At 28.9% G+C, this 24,878-nt stretch overlaps 1 protein-coding gene across 1 annotated transcript; it reads left to right on the top strand.

The window, feature by feature from the left end:
- LOC147812639 (histone deacetylase 7-like) lies at positions 1 to 18,778 on the top strand. Its single transcript, XM_087161965.1, has 9 exons — positions 1 to 105; positions 503 to 636; positions 4,958 to 5,008; positions 5,113 to 5,180; positions 5,851 to 6,008; positions 6,611 to 6,666; positions 7,933 to 8,020; positions 13,346 to 13,417; positions 18,671 to 18,778. The coding sequence occupies exons 2-8, from the start codon at positions 572 to 574 to the stop codon at positions 13,400 to 13,402; spliced, it is 543 nt and encodes a 180-aa protein (XP_087018091.1). The 5' UTR covers positions 1 to 105; positions 503 to 571; the 3' UTR covers positions 13,403 to 13,417; positions 18,671 to 18,778.
- The last annotated feature ends 6,100 nt before the right edge of the window (positions 18,779 to 24,878 follow it).

Here is a 24,878-nt window from a genome sequence, read left to right as displayed (position 1 = left end):
GTATCTACATCAGGCATCATTTGGGAAGGCCTCTGTCTCGAACCTCTTGTTGCTCTTAGTCCGATTGGAAGTCGTCAGGAAACGCAAGCTCCTTCTCCTCATCAGGTGCAAACCTCTTTCTTCAGAGAATAACTTTATAAAAATTATATTAAAAACATTCTGGCTACTGCAGAGTAATACTTAAAAGAAAGAAAAACAAGCTATTAAAATCAGATGAATTATTAACAAATTAGATCAAGGATGATTAAAATTATAAAAAACCTTGGTTATTTAAGATTGAAGCTGAAAGCTGGTTATTAATGAAGGGCAAGTACATTCCAGTAACTCTATTTAAACTGGCTTTTGATGATTTTAATCCCTCCTTCATTCTGATTGACTTTGTAAATGATTTGATTACAAATTTGTTTTTAATCATTTAAGTATTTATTTGCGACGCCTTATTGTTTAATAGTTTGAGCTCTGTTTTTTTTAAAAAAAAATACCAAATTTAACTTTTTAACAGGTGTTGTGTATGACAGTTTAATGTTAAAACATCAATGTGTTTGTGGTAGCAGTGCTCATCATCCTGAACATGGTGGTCGCCTACAAAGTATATGGGCAAGGTTACAGGAAACCAGTCTTCTTAATAGATGCGAGGTAAGAGGCAATTTCGAATATTAAAGAAATCTCATTTATATAAAACAAATAAATACATAATTTTTATTTTTGTCCATTAACATTTTCATAATCTTACAATGCCACATTTTCGTAATTATGCAACTATTTAATGATTCGATGTAAAATTAAATGGTGCAACAAAGACAGATAACCAAATCCCATGGCTCAAAATAGTCAAGAGATCTCAACTTAATTTTTTGTCATGTTCACAATATTTGCATTTATTTTCATTTGGTGTTTTTAATAGCCTTTGTCTATACTAAACAAATCTTATCATTGCCAAAAATACAAAAGTAAACTCATTGGATATCTAATCAATCAAATTAGTTCAAGAGAAAATACTAGTGTAGATAAAAATATAAGAAAAGTCTTACCTAAGGAGAATCCACAAATATTAGGAGGTAATATATTAAGAAAGACAAAATGTTCTGTGATAGAACTCAAATAGACTGAGTGTCATAAAAAATAGACTCCTATGAACAAAATACTGGTCATATTTAAAAAATTGCCTTTATTGAAAAGTTTTGTATTTGGATATTTTGTATTGCATTCTAATTATTACAGTTAACCACATTTTAATTCCTCAAAAGTATCCTTTTAACTTAGTATATAGAAATAAATAGAAAAGTATTAACTTAATAAATAGAAAAATATTAACAAACGTATGCCATTTTTGGGAGGGGGAAATGATGTAATTATTCATTTATATATATATATATATATATATATATATATATATATATATATATATATATATATATATATATATATATATATATATATATATATATATATATATATATATATATATATATATTTTAATGCTTCCGAAAACAGTTTCACTTTTGCAAGATGCTGAAGAGCTTAAGCTTTTTTAGCAACTTCGATGAAAAATATACTAATGCATTCTTGACCGAAATTTGATAGCTATATTTTAAAATATGTTATTTTTATATCTCTAAAATCTTATATCTCGCTATATGATACATAAACTGTAATGTTAATTTCTTTTAATTATAAGCTAATTATTATATTACTGCAATAACCAGTCATTTTATAAATAACATTTTCCTTTGCCTAAATGAAATAGAATTGTTGAGGTATGTAATCATATAAATTTTTAATTATTTCAAAAAAGGATGTTATCATGATTTAAAGAAGACTGGAATGAAAGATCATTAGAACTACAGTGGTTATAAGTTTAACAAGCTTATATTAAAAGAATTCAATCACATTGTAAATTTATGAAAGTAGGCAAAATATAGGCTATTACATGTAATTAAATTTCTGTAATACTTAATGACATATATTCAGGGTGGCCATCCACCTGGAAAACCTTGAAAACCTGGAATTATCAGGGAATTTTTTTTATACTGGAAAAAACCTGGAAAAATCAGGGAAATATGGATGAAAACCTGGAAATTTTAAAGAAAAGCTGGAAATTTTTTCTTATATATTTTTTTTAATTTCACTAGTTTAAATTATTTGCTAATTTTCTTAATTTAAATTGTTTCATCCATTATACCCACATTTTTTAGACGGAAATGTATCTCCAAACATTTAAAATACCATCAACTTACTTTGCTTTCATCAAAATTTGCTCCATTATAACCCTGTTAAACTAGAATACAACATAAAATTCTCCCATGGTTGCAAAGCAAATGTCTTTTATCTCTATGCAGACTATGGGACTGTGCAATTTAGGAAAGGCAAAGATTATGGTGGATGTGGAAGACGGGGTTAGGATTCGATTTTTAAATTCTGTCCGTGTTCACACAATGATTCAAGTTTGTTCGCAATTGAGAGTGGTAATTTTTTTTGATTTTGACAAAATGTTTTTGTATTTTTAACTTTATTAAATTCTCTAAAAATTAGTTGGTTATAATTTAATAATAATAGATTTTATAATGCACTCTTTTTCTGAAAGCTTTTGAACTCCCATTCAAAGAAATCTGTAAATTATTTTTTCTCAGCAAACCGACCAATCACGCATTTCATTTTAACCTTTTATAGTATATTTTTATATTGAAAAAAGTTTTTTTTAGAACTAACTATATATCAATATTAAATTTTACGGTTTTGTTGGTAAATTTTAGTTTTTTGATTAAAAATTTGAATTGTATGGTTAGCACAATATCGAAAGTTTGTAAATGTTGCTTGCATGCCAGAGATGATATTTCAAAACTATTCATCTTTTTACCTAAAAAAGCTGACAATGACTAAGGAATATATAGGAAACATATTAAATGATGTATATACATAAAATATAATTTTTTTTTATTCATATGTGTTTAGTCAGGAGAAGGAAAACGAAACTTAGTGTTTTAGTTCTGCACTGTACAAGATTCCAGTTGTTCAAACAAAACAATTAACTATGCTGAACTAAAAAACTGTGTTTAGATTGGAATTCTTTAAATGTTTTAATTTCAAATAAGAAAAAAAAATCAAAAAAGTATAAACTTTAAGGAATTTCATCTATTTTTCTTCTTCTATAGAGTATAGAACTGAAAATTAGACAATTTTACAATTCTGACATTTATTTTTTTATACTGAATCTCTTAAAATAAAAATGTTATTTCAATATACCATTATTTAAAAATTTGACTTGAGATATTGGTTTAAGGAAAATATGATCAGTGAATTTTATAAAAAGCGCTGGTAAGATGAAATACAGTATACAGTACAGCTTTATATTGAAATGTAATTACAGTAATTCACAAAAGTGTTGATACACTTTATGACTTTCAATGAAATATGACTATCCATTAATTAAAATGAATGTTTCAGAATATATATTTAATGACAAAAAATGTGTTCTAATCTTAACAAAACTGAAATATTTTAAATGACAATATGAAATATTTTGAAAACAAAGGAAAAGTTTATTTTTAAGGAATCAATCATCAAAAAGTGACAAAAATTTTATCCCACAAAAGTCATCATACACTTTTAAAGAAAAACTCAGTCTATTAGTAAATCTAATTTTTCGTTAAATTAACATTTAGTGGAGTTTCCTTTAGCATCTGCAATAGCTTTTAAAGGTTGAAAATACGTGTAACTATTTTTTTTTGTCAGGTGAAATTCCTGCAGAATATTTTTTTAAAATTTTTGCAGAAACTTTTACAACACTCAATTGCAAATTTATGAATTTTTCCACAAAATTTATAATTTTAATCTCTGATATGAAGTCCTTCTTTTAATCATTTCATCACATATTGCACAGTTCAATTGAATACAGTAAACTAATTTAACATTTTCATTACTGATTTACCTCTTATGAAGACAAATAATCAAATTTGGTCTTTCTATTACGACCACAAGTCATTTTTAAATGATAAAATAAAATATTACGGAGTTAGCAAGGAAAAATTAAAATATAATTTTGCTATTATAGGTTTGATACTAAATTGCTAATAAAGAAATAAAAAATTAAATGAAAAATAATTAAATAAAAAAAGCAATTGACGATAATTTTAATTCTGAGATCCAAAACATTTAAATGTACGATGACTTTCGTGGGGTAACATTTTTGTTACTATTTGATAAAAAATTAAGTTTTGCTTTGTTTTTAAAATATTCCTTGCAGTTTTGCTAAGAATATATGATACATCTTATTATCAAATACCCATTGTGAAATATTCATTTTAATTATTGAATTTTTATTTTCTATTTCAATATAAGTTATAAGTGAGTGTGCACTTTTGGGAGCCACTGTAATTATTAAAAATTATTGATATATAATCACCTGAAACGGTTTTCTTTTTCTTAATGAAAATATATTAAACAATAATTAACCAAGGTTTTATTGGTTTCTCTGATTTAGTCATTTTGTAGGTACAATGTGAGCGAATACTACTTCAAGTAACACATTAAATTCAATAAAAACAATTAAAATTATTCAATAAGAGCAATATATTCTGCAAGCTAAACATATTATTTTATCCATGTCTTAATTTTTTAAAAATTAGTGTTGTACCAGAACATTGAAAAATAATAAAAAAATATCTTGTAAAAAAAATTGTTTTTTCAAGATATGTTTAAAAAAATGACATTTTGAATAAGATATTTTATAATACAGACACTTTTCTTGCATACATCCTACACTTTATAAGAAAAAAGGAAAAAAACACAAACCTGGAAATTTTAAGATTTTTACCTGGAAAAATCAGGGAAATTTGAAATCTGTTTTGAGTGGCCACCCTGATATTCTAATTGGAAATATTTTAGTTTTTAAATAAATTCATATTCATTCTCAATGTTTAAAAACTTTTAAATGATAACTTTGTTTTATTCTTTCCAGAGAGTCAGATCCAGGAAAGCAACACCTAGAAGTAATCCAGTCTTGTCATAGGTATGCTTTGAAAAAACTTTTAATGTGCATTTTTATAACTTATATTAAATCCTAAATTTACAATTTATTAAAATATTACATTTTATTTTTATTTGCTTGTTTAGTGAATCATATGCTCTCTTATTTGGGGCCAATCCTTTGAATCGACCGAAACTTGATGCCAGCAAATTAGGTATTAAAATGGTTTTTGTTTTGATAACAGTTTTATGATTATTCATTCATACAAAGGTTGAAAAATTTTTTTACGTTATATTAAAACTAGATTACAATAAATGGTGAAACTGAACAGTTTATTGTTGCAAATACTTTTTTTAACAGTTTTTAAATTTCACCGAGATATACATTAATAAGTTTAAATTTAAAAAAAAGGAACCAAATCATCCAATTCTTTTGTCTGTTTCAAGCAATTTCTTGTTCATATTTAACTTTAACTTAGCAAGATAAAAAATTAAATGAAAGATGAAACTTAACTATTTAAGCACTGTTTTACTTCTCTAATAACATTCTGTATCGGCAAACTATATGAGTTTAAAATATAAATCTTTTCTTTTTTTAATAAAGAACTACTTAACCTCTAACTGCATTGAAATACATTTCTCAGTTTAAATAGGTATAAAATTAAAAATTTTCAATTTAAGAAACTGAATAATATAATTAATTTATTTAATTGAAATTATTGTTTGTAACCCTTTTAATTTAAAATGGAAATTTAAAAAAAAATTTTTAAAATCTAATTTTAATGTAATTTGAAACTTTTCTTTTACTTCAAATGACTTTTATAAGTTTATAATTTAATGATAATAGTAATTAAAAATAAAAGTTTAATATTTAATCAAATGCAGCTGATCTTCCAATGAAGAATTTTGTGATGTTCCCTTGTGGTGGCATTGGTGTAGATTCTGACACAACCTGGAATGATCTACACACAGCAAGTGCTGCAAGAATGGCTGCTGGATGTGTTGTTGAATTAGCCATGAAAGTAGCAACAGATGAAATAGAGGTATTATTAATATCTATATTTTAATGCTTGATAGTTATGCAATACAATGATAAGCTTATTATCAATCATCATACAGAAAAATGTTACTATATAAATAACCTTGAAATTTTTTTGCTTATCTACATCTTTTAAATCAACTAATTAATTTGTTCATGACTTCTATAAGAATAATTTTGTTTTTCTTACATTGATTCTTTGCATATTTAACTTCGTTTTCCTTCAAACATTACTTTTTTCCAAGACTAAAGTTTTTAGGGATACTTTAAGTCACTAAAGGACAAAGCTTACTGTGGAGTTGAAGACTTTAGCAATAAAATGCAGTAACACAAATAATTTCATCATTACATATTTTAACTAAGGGGAAAAAGCACCAAACCGTTGGTTAAAACAGTTTGGGGAAAAAGAGTAACAGATTTAACGGTAACAGCACTTCTTAAATGAAATACTTATTTTGATATTTTAAAATAATTTATATAAGAAGCTTCGAAAATCAATTGATGTTTTTCCAAGTATATTTTTTGTTTAGTCTTTTTTACAAGATTTGTACATAAATCTACAAATAGTCTACTTTTTTTTCAATAAAATATTTTATTTATTTGTAGAATGGTTTTGCTATCGTCCGTCCTCCTGGACATCATGCGGAACATCAAGAAGCAATGTAAGTTTTTCTTTGAATGCTTTTTACTGAAATATATATATGCATTTCGTATAATAATAATGTATAAATATATAAATACATAAAATATATAAAAACATATAAAAATATATACAACATAAATATATAAATATATAAAAAATATAACAATATATAAATTACAATAAAAATATATTTTAGCAGAAATAAATTGCATTTATCTTTAACCAAAATCAATTGCATTTATCTTTAACCAAAATCAATTGCATTATGCATTTATATGCAGATATCTAATTAACCTGTTGCAATATTACAGTCATCACACTAACAAAGATAATTTATCGTGGTACATATTTTCTATACAATAAAATAACCTTTAATATTTATAATTATTTTAAAATTATTGTCTTAAATTCATGAAAGTATCAGAAAGAGTACCAGAGAGAGAGAAAAGTATCAGAGTGATAAAAAAAAAGTTATGCCATGCATGAAAAATCAAGAGTTTGGTCTCTAACGTAAAAAAAATGCTATTAAAATAAAGGGATAATTCAAAAATGAAAATTATAAAGGGAATATAATTTGAATTTTAGTGGGAATAAATTAATTAGGGGGATTAGGGTAAGAGAGCAATTCTCATTTTCACGTGGAGCTTTCTATTCAAGACAGGAAAAACAGTGGGATTGTTTCATGAAAAGATTTTTTTACAGAAATGTTTCTCAAACTTTCTAGAAAATAAAAAAAAGGCAATTTCATACAAGACTATGACTTCAACTAGAAATATAGTAATTGTCAACAAATTCTAGATACTGGTGGACTTTTCAAAAATAGCTTATGTTAATCTTGAAATACTTTACTTTGTAAATAGTTTTGAGAGTTCATCATGTTTTGGTTCATGCACTTTTTTTATCCAGTATGAAGCTACAGAAATAATTTTTAAATTTAGCAAAAGTGATTAGTGCCCTCATAAAAAGTTCAAAAATGTATTACGATATTTTAATTAGTTTATCAATCTATTTTCAATGTTTTACTAAATTTAAATATACTCAAAACTGTCTAGGATATATTCGTGGAAATTGTTTTAATATTTTCTTTCACAAAGCTAAAGCATTTTTAAAAAAGCTATAGCCTAGTTATAGTATTTTTAAAAAATAAATAAATAATAGTAAATAAGACATTTTCATTTGCATTGCCCTTCAAAATTTTTAATATATTTCTATATTATTAAAGCAGAATGAAACTTCTCTATAAACTAAGATTAAATTTTTACACCAACATTCTTTAATATTACAGGGGTTACTGCTTCTTTAATTCTGTGGCAATTGCAGCGAAACAGCTAAGAGAAAACCTGAAGCTTGAGAAGATACTCATTCTTGATTGGGTAAGATTTGTTTGTTAAACTAATGTTTTAGAAAAATATCTTTGTTGTGCTTATTTTAATAAGAAAAGTGAAACATCCAGGAAAGATCACCTCTATCTAGCGACCACATCTATTTATGACCACTTTTGGGAATCTGAAATTATCCACAGTTTATTCAAGCTACTCATCATTCAGCGATAACATATGACATATGAGTTTACATAACATATGAGTAAAGCCCGAATTTTGATGAGATCGGCATTTTTTTATTTTTCTTTACATTTTTATTTTACTTTATAACCGTTGTTGAACAACTGACCCAAGTTTGCGTTTGCGACTACTGATGTTCAATTCCGTAGCCTTAAAATTTTGAACCCAATCCGGAAGCCAAGGGAACTTCTGACGCAAGTATTGGGTGAAATGTGTCGTCGCGGAGGACTTTTTGATAGAACTAACCCGCATTTGCGTTACATGGAGAGGAAAACCATGACTTAACGGGTAGGGGACTCAAATCCATGATTCGTCTACCACTGATGATTTTTCACGTCAGCACTGTGGCCGGAGTTCGTATCAACCAGCCATCACTGGGATTCGGAAGCGGTTCACCTCATTTGAAGGCGAACTCTCTATCCCCTGAGCTTCCATGACTCTTTCGAAAAGTAATGTTATTAATGACATTTTTACCACGATTATTGCATTGGATATTGGATATATTGAGCGAAGTATTGATCGAAATCAAGCATTGAGCGAAATTTGCCTTCGTAGAGGACATTTTGAGGGAACTAACCCGCATTTGCATTGCATGGCCAGGAAAGCCACAAAAACCTCCCACGGTTAGCCAGACGCGATCGACCACTGAGAATATTTTAAGTCAGCACTGTGGTTGGCGCAAGCTGGAGCCGAAACTTGTATCGACCTACCATCGCTGGGATTCGAACCCGGTTTACCTCATTAGAAGGCAAACGCTCTATCCCCTGAGCCATCACGAGCCATGTTTTGCGCTTTTAGACACTTCTGCTAGTTCAGTGGATTTTTTGAAGTTTATTTTCACATTATTACTAGCTCATTTTTACAACATTCACTCTTTTTAAGACCTGTAGACAGTTCTAGTTGCAAATAGTTTAGTGCCTTTATTTATTTACTGTTTGTACAGAAGTACAGTGTGTTTAAAAAAAATGAAAATGTTTGTTTCTAAATTCGATTTTACAGTGCATCAAAATAGAATATCTTTTTTTTCTTTATTTTTGAATTAGTGAAAAATACATCTCATTTCACTTTAATATAAATGTTTGAATACAATTGTATGCTATATGAAATTTTAAGCTAGATGTATTTCAGATTTAATTCTTGTATTTAACTCTTGTACAAGGCAGAGATGCCAACTTGCTCCGGACAGCAAATATATATTTTAAAGTGGTAGTTTATCAATTGTGATTCTTGGTTTAATAAATTCAATTTAGTAGATTTTTATCCACCACTATTTATAAATAATTCGTAGGCTTATATAACTCACCAAGTTATAGTACTTATGCCATGCTATACCTCTTAAAAAGCAATCAAAAATAGTCAAATATTTTCAAAATTAACTTTGTAATTATTTACCGTTTTTTTTAAATTATTTTGGCGTGTCCGGAGCAGTTGGCATCTCTGACAAGGGATTTTTTAAATAGGAAAAACCAACTCAAATTCTAATATTTATATGGGTCTGCCTACCACTTTACTACTTTCGTGAGTAGTTTGTTGGCACTTCTAGGTTAAATTATCAGAAAAAAATTGCATCCCTAAAAAACGAAAAAATTTTCCTAAAAAGCACAAGTTCTATCTAATTTCTAACAATAAAAACCACAAGTTAGAATTTTGACTCCATATTTATAGTCTTTTTAATACATCGTTAATCCATACGTTAAACTATTAAAAAAACTGTAAGTAACAATTTTATGGCAAGTGTTAGCTAATATTTGACCTAGAAACTTCAAGTCTGAGTTCTGCCTCGAAACGTTGAACCCTTGTAGACGATTATTAACCTTAAGAAACTCGTTAACCAGGAAGAAAATTGCAACCAAAGTAAAAATCACGGCTAAAATAGCTTTTTCTTAACTTTGAAAAGTAACTAATATTTTGCAACGAAATTTAAGATTTTATCCTGCAATGTTTGCTCCTACGAGGACACTTTCAAAAAAGCTTTTTTGCGCGCTAAAAATTCCTTTTCGCCAGCTTGACTTTTTGAGTTGACTTAACAGTTTGAGGGCTGTGTTCTCAAATATGCTAATTAATTATTGCAGACGATATTTTAAGTTACAAAATCAGACATAAAAATGCACTTTCTCTGAAATAAAATACCTTTTTTTAACGGATTCGTATTATAGCCGCAACCCAGGAAATATGGTCCTGATAGTTTGGTCAGGAGAGCGATCCAAATTTTGGACCCTTTAATGTTAATTTCACTTTTTGTATATTTCGCATGTCTCAAAAACTTTTTAAGCGATTTAAAAAAAAATTGCTCACAAATATAAAATTCGTTTTTCCAAGGATAATTCCTAGTAAAATATAAATGTTGGTAAATGTTTAATGTTTTATTTTTAAACATTACTCATTAGTCGGAAATTGAATTGTAAGGTATGCAATTTTTACATCATTTTAAAGGTTGTAATTTTACATGGCAAAACATTTGGGCGAAATCGGGGCTGAATATAGTTCCTGAGAAATCAAATTATAAATATTGGTCTTCTTTTAAACTATTTCGATTTCTCAAGAACTATTTTTCCAATTTCTTTTAAATTTTGTATTTTGCTTTGCAAAATTACGTATGATGTTATGTATCTAACTATTAAAAATTTTTTCAACTATCATTTAATAAAATAATAAAAAATAACAAATATTTACAAAAATTAAAAATAATAAAAATATTTTTATTTTGGGTGTCAAAAACGCGAATCCGTTGAAAAAAGGGTATGTTTATTTGGAGAAAGCGCGTTTTTATGTCTGATTTCGTAACTTAAAATATTGTCTGCTCTAATTAGTATATTTGAGGTCACCTTCTCTAGCAATTATGTTCGGGTCCTTGACCGTGAAGATCCGATCATTATGTCAAAAGTTATTCAAAGTGGTCCGTTTTTTTCCAGGAACCCTACTGGATTTTTAGGGAAGACTACTGGAAATCGCGTGATTTTTTTACGTTTACTGAAATATCCCTATGTTTAGGGAAATATTTTTAAAAAAATCCCTATAAAAGGAAAAATAGTATTTCATTGGATCTGAATAAGGCTTATTGAATCCAATATTATTAAATTGCTTTTGTTTGTAAAATTAACAACAATTCGCCAATATGGTAGGGTCATTCTTTTTTACTATTGAAGTGTAATTCAGAATTTGTCCACTAGAAAACAGAACCGATTTTCACGCAATCCAGGGTATCCAGCGTCTTCCCCCTTCATTTTTCCTTACATTTTTATATTCTTTTTATTTCCTTACATTTGAAATAACATAATATTTTTTTTATAACCGTCATTGAACTGCCGAACTAATTTTTGGGCTTATGACTACTGATGTTCAACTACGTAGCCATGCAATTTTGAACCAAATCCGGAAGACGAGGGAACTCCTGGATTAAGTGTAGGGTGAAAGTTTCCTTCGTGAAGGACTTTTTGATGGAACTAACCCACATTTCCGTTACAAGGAGAGGAAGATCACGAGAGCCTTCCACGGTAAGCCTGACGGCAAAGGAACTCTAACCTATGATCCGTCTACCACTGAGGATATTTTACGTCAGCACTGTTTTCGGTGCAAGCTGGATGTGGAATTCATATCGACTAGCAATTGCCTGGATTCGAACCCGGTTCACCTGATTGGAAAGCGAACGCTCTAGCCCTGAGCCATCGCGTCTTAGGGCGTAATATTTAACAAGTTTCTATTTATTATATTTAAGAGTGAAATATTAGTTAGGTATAAAAGTATAGTGTAATACGAATTGTAACGTGAAATGTGCACATTTCTTGGTGTGTTGTACTATTTGGTGGTACTTCAGCAGAGCAGGTTACCGTAACAAAAGAGTTAATATTGCCTTCAAGTTTTGATCATATTAAAAACTTATGTGCCCACGATAGATGGAAATCATTAGCCCATTTTAACTTTACAACACCGAAACAAGTTAGCAAAATTTTAACCAAAAATTCATAACTTTCAATTCTGCATTTATGCGTTATTCCATATTCAAGAAATCATACCTTACCCTCTAAAAGAATAATGTTTAAAAACTTTTAGCCAGTTTTTTACTTACAAGCCACAAACTCAAATTTCTCCTTCAAACATTAACTCATAAAAAAATTTATAGTCCATTCTCCAAAAAAGGTTACATCCAAAATAAGTATTAGCTATTTTTGTCATAAAGTAAAAAGTTGAAGCTTGCCTCCCATTACAAAATAAAATAAGGCTAAAAAGAGTTTTAGCTTATTTTTGGCTCAGAAAACACGTGATATAAATTAGTCTTTAAATCTAATAATTTGTCTTTTTGTTTCTGTTTCTTAATAGTTACTCAACCTGACAAAAATATGGCGGGAAAAAGATTGAAATTATTTTCAAGCAAGACAAACCAGAAAATTGAATTTTCCTTTCAGACATTTTCCAGTTTTAGGTAAACGTTTTTAACGTTAAGTTTTGAACATTAGGTAACGCCCACAAAATTTTTGTTTAATTTATCAGCCAAAAATTGAAAAATCAATTCAAAGCATATTAAACCATCTCTTCTGGGTTAACCTCCTCTAATCGCTCTCTCTTCTAGTTGTTGTTTTTTAACAACTAGTGTTTTATTTTTAAATAAGAAGGTCGTGAATTTATTATTCAATTTTTACTTAATTTTGTGATTCGAAATGCTTATTATATCATTACATTTCCTACTTTTTCCCTTTTTTTTTTAATTAAGACCTGTAACGAATTCCGCATCCAGCTTGCACCAACCACAATGCTGACGTGAAATATCCTCAGTGGTAGACGGATCACGGATTAGAGTCCTCTTGCGGTCAGGCAAAACGTGGGAGGTTCTCATGGGGTTAGTTCCATCAATGAGGGTTAGTTCCACCCAAAAGTCCTAAATGAAGGCAAATTTCTACCCATACTTGATCCAGGAGTTCCATTATCTTATTGATTGGGTTCAAAATTAGAAGGCTATGGAGCTGACTAGCCGTAAACCCAAAATTTGGGTCACCTGTTCAACGACGGTTACAAAATAAAATATAAAGAAATAAAATATTGTTATGTTAACTTTCCTTATAATTCGAGTTCTTGTTGCAAAAGTTTTAATAATTTTACAGCAGAAAAAGCACAATTTCATTTAATTTTCGCATTTTCCAGATAGGATCATTTCCATTCACCAAACAAGGGGTGGATGGCTTTAAGATCAGTGAATAAGCTTATTAAAAACGAGTAAGTATATTAACAGCAGTGACTTTATTTATGGGCAAGTGAATGAGTTTATAAATTCATAATGTGTTACTACAGTCAACGACAATTTTTCGTTTATTAAAATAATTTTTAACAAAATTGCAATATATTTAATGCAAAAGTCCTTAAAAATATTTAAATATATGCAGAGCGCCAAACAAATAAATAAACGGACCACCCAGAATAACTTTTGATCAGATCTTCACGTTCTAGAACTTAATCTTAGAGGTTCAAAGTGATTATTTAAAATACGCTAATTAATTAGTTCATACGATATTTAAAGTTACGAAATCCGACACAAAAAAGTATTCTTTTCTATATAAATCGATCTTTTTCAGATGAATCCGAATTTCTGATCCAAAAATTAAGGGAGTAGCTGCAATCTAGGAAACATGGTCCCCATAGTTTGGTCAGAGAGTGGTTCTAAGTTTAAATCCCTTTATTTTAATTTTATTTCTTGTGCATTTCGCCGTAACTCGAAAACTTTTTAAGCTAATTGAAAAAAAATTTGAACGCAGCTAAAAAATTAGTTTATCCGAAGTTAATTGCATGCAAAAAAGTATATTTCAATATATATTTATTGTTTTTTTTATTATACTATTTAATTAGTGTCAAACAACTTTTGTCATGTACAATTTTCTCCATCATTTTAAAGAACATAATTTTACATGGCAAAATGTAAAATTTGAGCGAAATTGGTCGAAGAGTATTTGAGAAATTGAATTTTAAAAAAGTCGATATTTTAAAATCCGACATATTTTCCAGATTTTGTCTACCGTCTATAATTTGGAGGTCGAATAAAAAAGATATATTCAGAGTGACACTTTGTGTTTTATTTCGTTACCTAAAGTATAGTCTGATCTAATTAATTGGCATATCTGAAACCCACTCCTCTCCTCGAACCATTAAGATTCAGTTTTAGATCTTAAAAGATCCGATCATTAGATCAAAAAATATTCAGGTGCTCCTTTTATTTTTTTGAGATCTGTAAATAAATAATATTTTTGACTTAAACAAGGGTCTCAATATTAGGAAAAGGAAAAATCTTTCATGTGGACTTACAAAAATCAAATACACCGCAGAGCCATTACATTATGACCACTCTCCATCTATAACAATGGGCTCGCCCAGGTTTTCATGGCTTCTAGCCCAGGAACAATGTTTTTATGGGGCACATTAGGACCCATAATCCTCATAGAACAATCCCTGACGTCTGTAAGCTACTTGAACATAGATGCAGACCAGGTTCACCAATTTATGGCAACAGTTTTTCCTGCGGGGGATGGTGTTTACCAACAGGATAATGCACCATGTCATAAGAGTCGAATCGTCGAGGAACATTCCAGTGACTTTCAAGTCATGTCTTGGCCCCCAAATTCACCTGACCTTAATCCAATAGAGCATTTGTGGTCCTACTTGGAAAACCAAATTCGTGCTGCCACGCTACCAACTCGTAATGTGAGGGAATTGCAGGACCAGTTGGTGAGCGCTTGGTACCAGATACCTCAGAATACCTATCAGCACCTTGTGGAATCAATGCCTCGGCGGGTGCTGTCAGTTTTGAGGGCTAAAGGTGGTCCTAAATGTTATTAGCAGGGTGGTCATAATGTAATGGCTCTTCGGTGTATAACTGGTAGGCAGCTAAAGTCCATTTTTTTTTACCAATTCAGTAAATAATGAAATTTAATCACCAAGTCAAATAAATGCTAAGACTGATTTTAACTTTTTAACGTAAAAACTCATTTGCTTGGTTACACTTCTTTTAGTTCTTGAAAAGTGCCATTTAACAATGAATTTTGCTTGAAAATGTATTATTTGCTGTTCAAATCCGTTTATTTTTTTAACTAAAAGAAAGAAAAAAATCAGTTAATGTTAGTTTCGTATTGGTGAAAAAAAAACTTACAATTGAAATTCATTGTTTTATCTTTGCATACAATAAAATAAGGAATTTATTTGTGCGTGTGTATGTATATCTGTATTTGTAATTGCGGGTAAGATTACGAAACCATATTTTGTGCTTTTTACGAAGCTCGATTTTTAATTTTTAATCAGATTTTTAAATTCAGAGACATTTAAGAAATGGAATTTTCTCATTAGCTTTAGCGGAAGCCTTTGTTTCATAGTAAGCCATAGACGATTCAGTTTCGTCATATATTTTAAAGATAACACCAGTAGTGTTTGTTAGCTTATAGATCTAATCAAAAAAAGTTGTTTATCGCGCGTTCTGCAATACTTATTTTTCTATTCGTTATGCCAGGTTATCTGAAAGATGAACGTGATCTTGCTTGCATCAGCAGACTACGTCACCTGATTAATATTTTCATGGTTATCTGAAACTACGAGTTTATTTTATTTATAGTTATGCTCTTAAAACGGGTTTTAACAAAAATAAATAATTAAAAATCAATGGTAATTGAAATAAGAGGCTAAATTAAGGGAAAAATAGTACAAATTCGTTGAAGAGAAAGTACAATGCCGGTATTATTATGGACGTCAATGATAATTAATTTTGTTAATCGTTACAGTTTGAAATAAAAAAATAAAGTCAAAAAAATAAGTCATAGGAAAAACTAATCAAAAAATGGTACTAATTCGTTTATAAAAATCGTTTATATAATATTGATGTCAATGATGCTTACTTATTTTTGGAAATATGTACTAATTGAAATTTAAAAAAATTAGCTATGTACTAAAAATGTAAATTGATGGAGAAAATGTATTCATTCGTTACGGGATACCGTAAAATTCTGCCATAATATTATTGACACCAGTACTGTGCAGTTTTATAAGATATAAGTACAGGAGAAAGTAGCTTGACTTTGGTAAATTTTCACTATCATGAGTTACCAGTATTATGCCAGATAATACTGAAGCCATTGTTTTAAATAAGCAATAGACGATTGAGTTTCTCAAATATTTTAAAGACATCATCAGTTATGTTTTTTATGTTATGTCTTTAATCAAAAAAGATGTTATTTGCGTGTTCTGTTATTATTAATTATATTTTATTAGTTATGCAAGGTTAACTGATTGATTAACGTAATCGTGGTAGCATAAGCAAACTACATCGCAATTTTAATATTTCTAAGGTTATTTGAAACCATCGTGTTTATATTTGTTACCCTTTTAAAACGTCTTTTTATAAAACTCAATAATTTAAAATCGACGGTAATTGAAATGAAAAATATCAGTTTTGTACTGAAAAACAAAATGGAGACATGGATCTATTAGGGGTACTATAAAAGATCGTCTACAAGGACAATCTAGGATCGTCTACTAGATGGGCTGCTAAAAATGTGTCTTATTTAACCTAATATGCTGGAGTTGCCAAGAAAAGCAGCAAATCTATACATAAAATTAAATTTAAAATTTGAGTGTCTGTTTGTGTGTCTCTATGCCGTATTTTGGTTATACGGTGAGCAGCTGTAAAAATACGAGATTAAAAATGTATCTAAATAAGTAAGATTATAAGCTTAATTACGAAGCCCGAGTTTTGATTTTTTTAAATTACATTTTAAATACAGAGACATTTAAGAACAAAATTTTCTCATAGACTTAGTGGAAGCCAGTGTTTTAAAATAAGCTGTGGAGGATTTAGTTTCTTCAAATATTTTAAAGATAAATTATAGCTTATTGCTCTAATCATAAAAAAGTTGTTTATTGAGGTTCCAGTTATACTTACTTATATTTTAATTGTTATGACAGGTTATCTGTGTGATTAATGTGAATAAGCAAACTACACCACCAAATTATTATTTTTAAGTTTATTTGAAAACAAGCGTTTATTTTGTTTATAATTATGCTTTTAAATCGTGATTTTACAGGACTAAGCAATTTAAAATTAAGGCTAATTGAAATAAAAGCTTAAGTTTTGTACTGAAAGACAAAATTATTGGAAGCATGGAACTAATTCACTGAGGAATAAACATAAAAAACACTAATGTTATTATGGACGCCAAGAATAACTAATTTTGGCAAATTACTAATTAAAGTACAATAATAAACTATGTACTAAAAGGCAAAAAAAACAACAACAGAGAAATGTCGTTTAAGCGACCATAAAAAAATTAGCAAACTATTATTGATGTCAAAGATGCTGAATTAATTTTTATAATAAATAATGACATAAAAATAAATGACATAAAGATATGCTATGTACAGAAAATGTATTTATTTATTACGAGGCGCCGTCGGCATGCTATTATTGACATCAATGATACTTATGTTTGGCAATGGTCACTACTGGCATTATGGGAATAGTTGAAGTTTTGATAGATACCAAATATACTTTTATATAGGTACAATGTATTTTAGAGTGCAGATTACAGCAGTGCAGATTACATTTGGTGCAGATTACAGCTGCAACAATACTGTACATTTTTATAATAGATTTATTATGTGAATAGATATGTCAGATGATGCTGAATAAAGTTAGCCTTTATTTTGAGAGGAGGAACTGCTGAAAATCAGCTTTGCTTAAGCTAATAATGTAAAGGAAATAAGAGTCAACAAATAATTATAAATAAAAAAGCATTGTAATTGTTTTAACTTCGTTGTTTACGTCGGTATTTGTGGGAAACTTTTTTGAACTATTTTGCAGTGTTGTTCATTACAGATTTATTGATGCTTTTTTTTTCACCCCATACTGGTAATTAATAAATAAAATAAGTGCGCAGTTTGATTTTGGGAAGGTTGATAATTTTATTTTTTATCAAGACGCCATTGATATTACTGGCGTATGTTTTTTTTAATGTTAGCATATGTTGTACTAAACATTTTAATAACAAATTCATCACAATACCATAAGATTAAGCAAGAAATTAACAGAGGCAGAAATTAAAATCCCCTCACACTTGAACAATAACTGTTTTTATGCTTACAAATTGTTTTAATTTTTGGTTTTAAATCTCGAAATATTTGAAATTCTACTTCTTTAAAAGCCAAACCAGCTGGTCCCCGACTAGTATTTTATAAAGTTTAAAAACAAGTATTTTAAAACATCAAAATAAATCTCATCCTCAATTTAAGAAGAGCACTTTTCACTATTGACAATTTGAGACAAATTTAACTTTTTTTTCCCTAGTGCAGACACGTTAATTGAACTTTTTCCATTAAAATAATTACGCTTTCTTTTTGTTTAGAACTTTAGGTCCTTATTTTCAATTTATGAAAGCATATAACTATACTTTTACTCACGTTTTAATTAGATTTCACAGTTTCCTTTACGGATTTCAGATTTCGACAAGCAAGTGATCTAACAATGATGAAAGAAATACATGGAGCTAAAAATATTGAGAATTGATGCTACATAATGTCTAATGTTGACATAGTCCATAATGACAGTGAGTCAAAATTATTTTTCAGTAATTTCTATTGAAAATAAAACCACAAAAATAGTTTATTTTAACACTGTTTGAGTCCACTTTAGAGCGAAAAAAATAAATTTTAATGTTTACGATTTGATATTTGTTAGTCATAAAAGATTATGCTTATTAAAAATATTGCCTATAATAAATATTGCCTATAATAAATATTGACTATAAGAAATATTACCAATAATAAATATTGACTATAATAAATATTGACTATAATAAATATTGACTATAATAAATATTGACTATAATAAATATTGACTATAATAAATATTGACTATAATAAATATTGACTATAATAAATATTACCTATAAAAATATTACCTATAATAGATATTTATTTTAGAATACTTGAGGTGATATTCTCATGAATTAAACTAACGACTTTCTTTTTTAACAATGAATGAGGCTAATTGTTATTCATCTTGTTCATATGTTTAAATCAACATTTAGAGTTGATACTGATTTTATATTTTTGTGGTATGTAAAATATAAAAAGCTATTTTACACAGCGTTATGACAATATCAGTGAGACAATTCAAGAAAAAGAAGTAAATATTGATATCTTTTTGATGTAGCTTCTTTTTTCAAACTAAATCTTAGGGCGCTGTTTCCAGTATCGCATGGTCCGCCGGCAATGACTTTAATAATGCGTTTAAGTGTTGGTTAAGATTCGTTACCCATTTTAGGTCTAACAAAAATTAAAATATTTTTCCAATTAAAAACATTTTAGAAAATATTTTTTTAAACTTTTTATTTTAGTTTGATGTCTGTAATTTTCTTTGTGAGTTCCTACTTAAAAATTAAGTTTAGTTAAAGTTGTGACAATATTGCCATTAATTTTACTAACATTATTTTTTAAAAAAAGTAATATAAAAAAATTGAACTCAATTCTTACTTAGGTCAACAAAAATGTTTTTATTTTACTTACTTTTTATTAAATAATTAAAAAAATTTCCTAACTAAATTTAATGAATGAATTAATATTTGAGAAAACTGCATTCACTTCAAGTGTCATCATCCACTACAAGTTTTAAAAAATGTATTTGAACACTTGAGTGGATGAATCAAAAGTATTTTATTGAACAATTTGAACAAGATATAGGAAGAGTGTGAATTAATAGTAGGAATTGAATAATATCAAATTGGATTATTAACACCACGCACTAAATTAAATTTTGAGCTCAATAGCTTGTTGAAAAGTAATGGAAATTTCGATGGGCATAAAGATCTTTAGGACGTTGAAATAGCTAGTAACATTTTGATTATAGCTGAACGTTATAGAAAACGTTTGATACCTGTTCTGTCTCACACAATACTCCAGTTAAAATTTAAACACATTAGCTTGTCAAAAAGTGGTAAAAATATTACCTAATGATAAATAATAATAGTGTCAAATTCTGCTTGTGGTGATCAGGAAAACTTTTTTACATATTAAACTTGTGAAGTTCTCAGACATAGAGCTGCAGTTGAAGTAAGAGTACCTAGATTATTCGGAATGTCATTGACGTTTTAGATAAGAGAAAAATTTCATTTGGTGTTAAAAGTCTTCTTGTAGCTATAATGATACCATTGAAACCTCCATTGACACCAGGCATAGTGCTGCAAAAAGAGATTTGAGTGCACTGGCAAGAGGAAAAGTCGTTAAAATTTCACCTTCACAGATATAAAAGGGATTTAATAAAGCTATATTAAAAATAAAAGAAACGTTTATATAAAATTTTACAATTTAATTATAGAAATAGTTTTTTTTGTTTAATAACAATTTGACATTTCATTTTAAAAAGTGATTCACTTTAATTTTAGAAATGATTACTTTAAATAAGAATTTTTAAATTAATATAAATACGACATAAAAATATCAATAGAATAGTAAATGAAAAAGTTATTTCTTTCAAGTTGTCAAAATCATTCTTATCTTGGGTTATTATGGTCATTAAAATATGTTAAAATTGCAAAAAAAGCGTAAATCAAAAAATATATTTAAGATATCATTAATGATTCCAGTATGAAAATTTTAAAACAAAATAATTAACTTATTAGTGAAACACTGAACTAAGTTACACCAGTATTAACGTAAAATATGCCCTTTATGCTGTGTCCTTCGGATAGAATTGCAAGATCTAAGAATTTCACCTTTAATTTTGAAGAAAAAAAATGCCTCCAATTTAGCTTGTAAAATTTTTTCTGTCCTTCAAATTTTATGTACTATTATTTTTTATATTTTGTGTACAAAACAGTTTTGTCTGTTACAAAAATTTTGCATTTTAGAGCCCTAATTGAATAATCTTAAAATAAAATTAGATAAGTAGATAATAAGACTTATTTTAAATAAGTCTTATTTTAAATAAACTAATCTAAAATGTCTAAATATTTTTTTAAATTTTAGTCTAAATTTTTCTTAAATAAGTCTTATTTTCTAATTTAAATGGTCTAATTTTCATTTCGAAGGTTTTACCCCTAGACATAAGGATTCTATTGCATTCTTTCCCATATCATCCTAATGATAAAACAAAAAGTTTATCATAACGATAAAGTGCAATTTTTTTTATTCTTAAAAAAATGTTTTGAATATTAACATCGTGAAGCCTCTTAGAGCACTGGGCAGACGATCACTAGCCCCACGTTTGATGGCTCTGAATATGAAAATTCATTTTCTAGTTCAATGTTATATTTAAAATACAAAAGAAATCCATCTTGGTTTCGATTCTTTTCCAAATTGATCTTATTGATTTTTTTAATCTTTCCAAATTGGTTTTTATTCTTTTTTCTCTCATTTATATTTTAATATATTTAAATCGAAATTCAAAAAGTTGATCAAGGTTAAGGAGGAGAATTACATTGCACGAAAATGAGATTGTCGGAGGAGTGACAGGTGCTTTCGTTAATTGACGAAATTTGAATGCGATTAACACCGGCTTTCGAAGTTCTGTCGTCAAGGAAATTAAAAGAAATTCGCAGTTTAAGTGCCTGTCACTAGAAGAAAAATGATTATTTTAAACTATAAATACCATTTCACGTGAATAATTATTTGGCTTTAAAATGGACAAATATCTTAAATAATTTAAAAGTTATCAAATTTCTTTTTTAAAAATAATATCCAATTTTATTTTATATTTTATAACTGTCGTTGAACAGCAGACCCAATTTTTGGGTTTGCAACTACTAGTGTTCAACTACGTAGCCTCGTAATTTTGAACCCAATCCAAAAGACAAGGCAACTACTGGTTTAAGTATTAAGAGAAATTTTCCTTTATGGTGGACTTTTTGATGGAACTAACCCGCATTTGCGTTACATGGAGAGGAAGACCACGAGAACCTCACCCGGTTAGCCAGACGAAAAGGGGACTCGGACCCATGATCTGTCCACCACTGTGGATATTTTATGTCATCACTGTGGTCGGTGCAGTCCGAATGCGCAATTCGTATTGAGCAAACATCGATGGGATTCGAATCCGGTTCCCATTATTGGAAGGCGAACGCTCTATCCCCTGAGCTCATCATTTTTTGCCTTTTTAGACTAGCCCTTTTTTACGACATTCTCTCATTTTTAACACCTGAAGACCGTTCTAGTTGCAAATCACTTAGAGCTTTAGTAGTTTATTTAAAGCTGGTACAGAAGTACGGTTTTTTTAAAAAAAAAACGAAAACATTAGTTTCTGAATTCAATTTGACTTGTTATGTTTGAATTACTGAAAAATATGTCATTTTATTTAAATATAAATCTTTTAAGACAATTGTATGCTATTTGAAATTTTAAGAAACATGTTATTCAAAATTAATACTTGTATAATTACACGGAATTTTTTTAATAGGAGAAACAATCACAAACTTTAAAATTCTTATATAGATATGGGTTCAGATATTCACGAATTTTGTGCACGTTCAGAAGACCCTCTGTTTTCTACTCAAGTAAATGAGGATTTTAAAATAGTCTGTTCAAATCGATAAATAGAGAAATATCGATTTTCAACCCAACATTTTTCTATTTTTAATTAATAATGAAAATTTGATACATAATCTAACTTGAATGGTGATTGAATGGTTCATGCACTTTTATAATATTTTCAGCCAATCCAGCAATAAATCATGTAGGTTGAATTTCGTAGTTTTACAACTATCGTATCATATGATTTTAAAATTGATTGGCTACTATCAATACAGTAATCATGAGTCACAATAACTCAGGGGATAGAGAGTTCGCCTTACAATGAGGTGAACTGGGTTCAAGTCCCAGCGTGGCCTGGTCGATACGAATTCCGCATCCAGCTTGCAACGACCACAGTGCTGACCCAAAATATCCTCAGTGGTAGACGGATCATGAGTTAGAGTCATCTGTCGTCGGAATAATTATGGGTGTTTTTCGTAGTTTACTTCTCCATGTAATGGTAACAAGGTATAACTATTTTACGTAGGGGTGTAGGGTCATTGTTTAGGACAGGTTTTGACTCTGGTCGGCGAGAGAAAAGGAAATGTTTTTCTTCGGTCTATTGTGTTAGCCCTAAAGAGAAGAGAAGCTGTTCAGCACTGAAATACGCTATTCTAGTTTTCGTAGCAGCAGACGGTCTCCGACTTTGTGGCAGGGGGAGTTCTGACCATAGACAAATTAAAGGTCTAGTTAAGTGCCTACATCCAAGTTTCTTTAAGGTCAAGGTTGAATTTGCACTGCGGGAGTTTAATCTTAATTTATATATTTATTTTTGATATGAAGCAGAATAATGGTTTTCATGGAAATGAAAACCAATGCTATAAGCGTTATAGATATATGTTGCTATGAATGACGGAAATTGGTGATTTTGAAGTTGGCAGTCACATAGTCTGTTTGGTAAATGTCCGAATTTTAAACTAGGTCTAGTTTATTGCCTCTACCCGGTATACATTTGTCCGGTATGCCCTACATCAATGTTTTTTTAAGGTAAAGTGCCACTTCCCAGTATGCTTTTAACCGGTACTCCAAACACTGATGTTTCTCCAAATCCATTTTCATCAGATATTAAAATATCGATTTAATATAATAATACAAACGAATAAGTTAATATGAAATCGGATATAAGAAATATTTCGGACAATCACCAACATGACTATGTGATTGTGGACATTTACTAGTGAAAGTCGACATTCTCTTGATTTTGATTATTTACGGTAACATATATATGCAACCTTAATTAGATTCTTACTTGTTGTATCATAAAAATAAATTTACCGACTCCTATGTGTATCATATCTTACAGAACTCTTAAATTTTAGAGTTGTTGAATACTAAAATGGTGGTTCAAAACTATCTTTGATTCTTTGTGTAGGAAAACACTTAAATACCAAGAGTTTATGTACAGTGATTCACTTTAGTGTAAAGTAGTTGCCACCATTTTCGGTATTGAGATGATTTTTGCTCTACACAAGTCAAAATTTTGATGGTTTTCCATTGATGGAACAACATAATCTAGATGGCAACCATCAATAATTCTGTCATGAATCATTATATTTTTTGATAGTGACCAACATAAGTCACCCTCACCTCAATATAGGAATTCGAAATTATTTATGATGTTCCAACATAAGAATAGCAATTTGTTCTCGTGGTTTGTTCCTTTTGAGCCATCAGAATTTCCATCACAGTATGTTGGAAATCAAATGTTGGAATGATCAACTATTGAACAACTATCACCTAAATGTAGGAATTCGGACTGATTTATGATGGTTCAAAATAAAAAACCCAAATTGTTTTGATGGTATTTTCCTGAGAACCAACAAGAATTCCCATTATCCCATCAAGAAAATGTATTGTTGAAACCATCACGGATCATCTGGGTTGTTGATCCATGAGAGTCAAACTTCTCTTGATGGTTAACCGTCATAGTATTAAAGTATTATTTTCCATCATAGAATGATGGAAGTTTGTTGACATATCGAAAACCGTGAACATGTAATGGAAAATGTTGGATGATGGTGACCATCAAATGATGTTGGACCATCATGAATCACACTGAAACTATAAAAAAAAAATTTATGGGACCATCGAAAATTTTGATATGGGAAAATTTGTAACAGAAAAACGATGTCTCTTGCAGGAG

The sequence above is a fragment of the Parasteatoda tepidariorum genome, chromosome 4 (assembly GCF_982258835.1).
Source record: "Parasteatoda tepidariorum strain Cologne lab strain chromosome 4, Ptep-v5.0, whole genome shotgun sequence".
Lineage (NCBI taxonomy): Eukaryota > Metazoa > Arthropoda > Arachnida > Araneae > Theridiidae > Parasteatoda > Parasteatoda tepidariorum.
The sequence above is the reverse complement of the archived record's forward strand: the minus strand, read 5'-3'. Positions and strand labels throughout refer to the sequence as shown.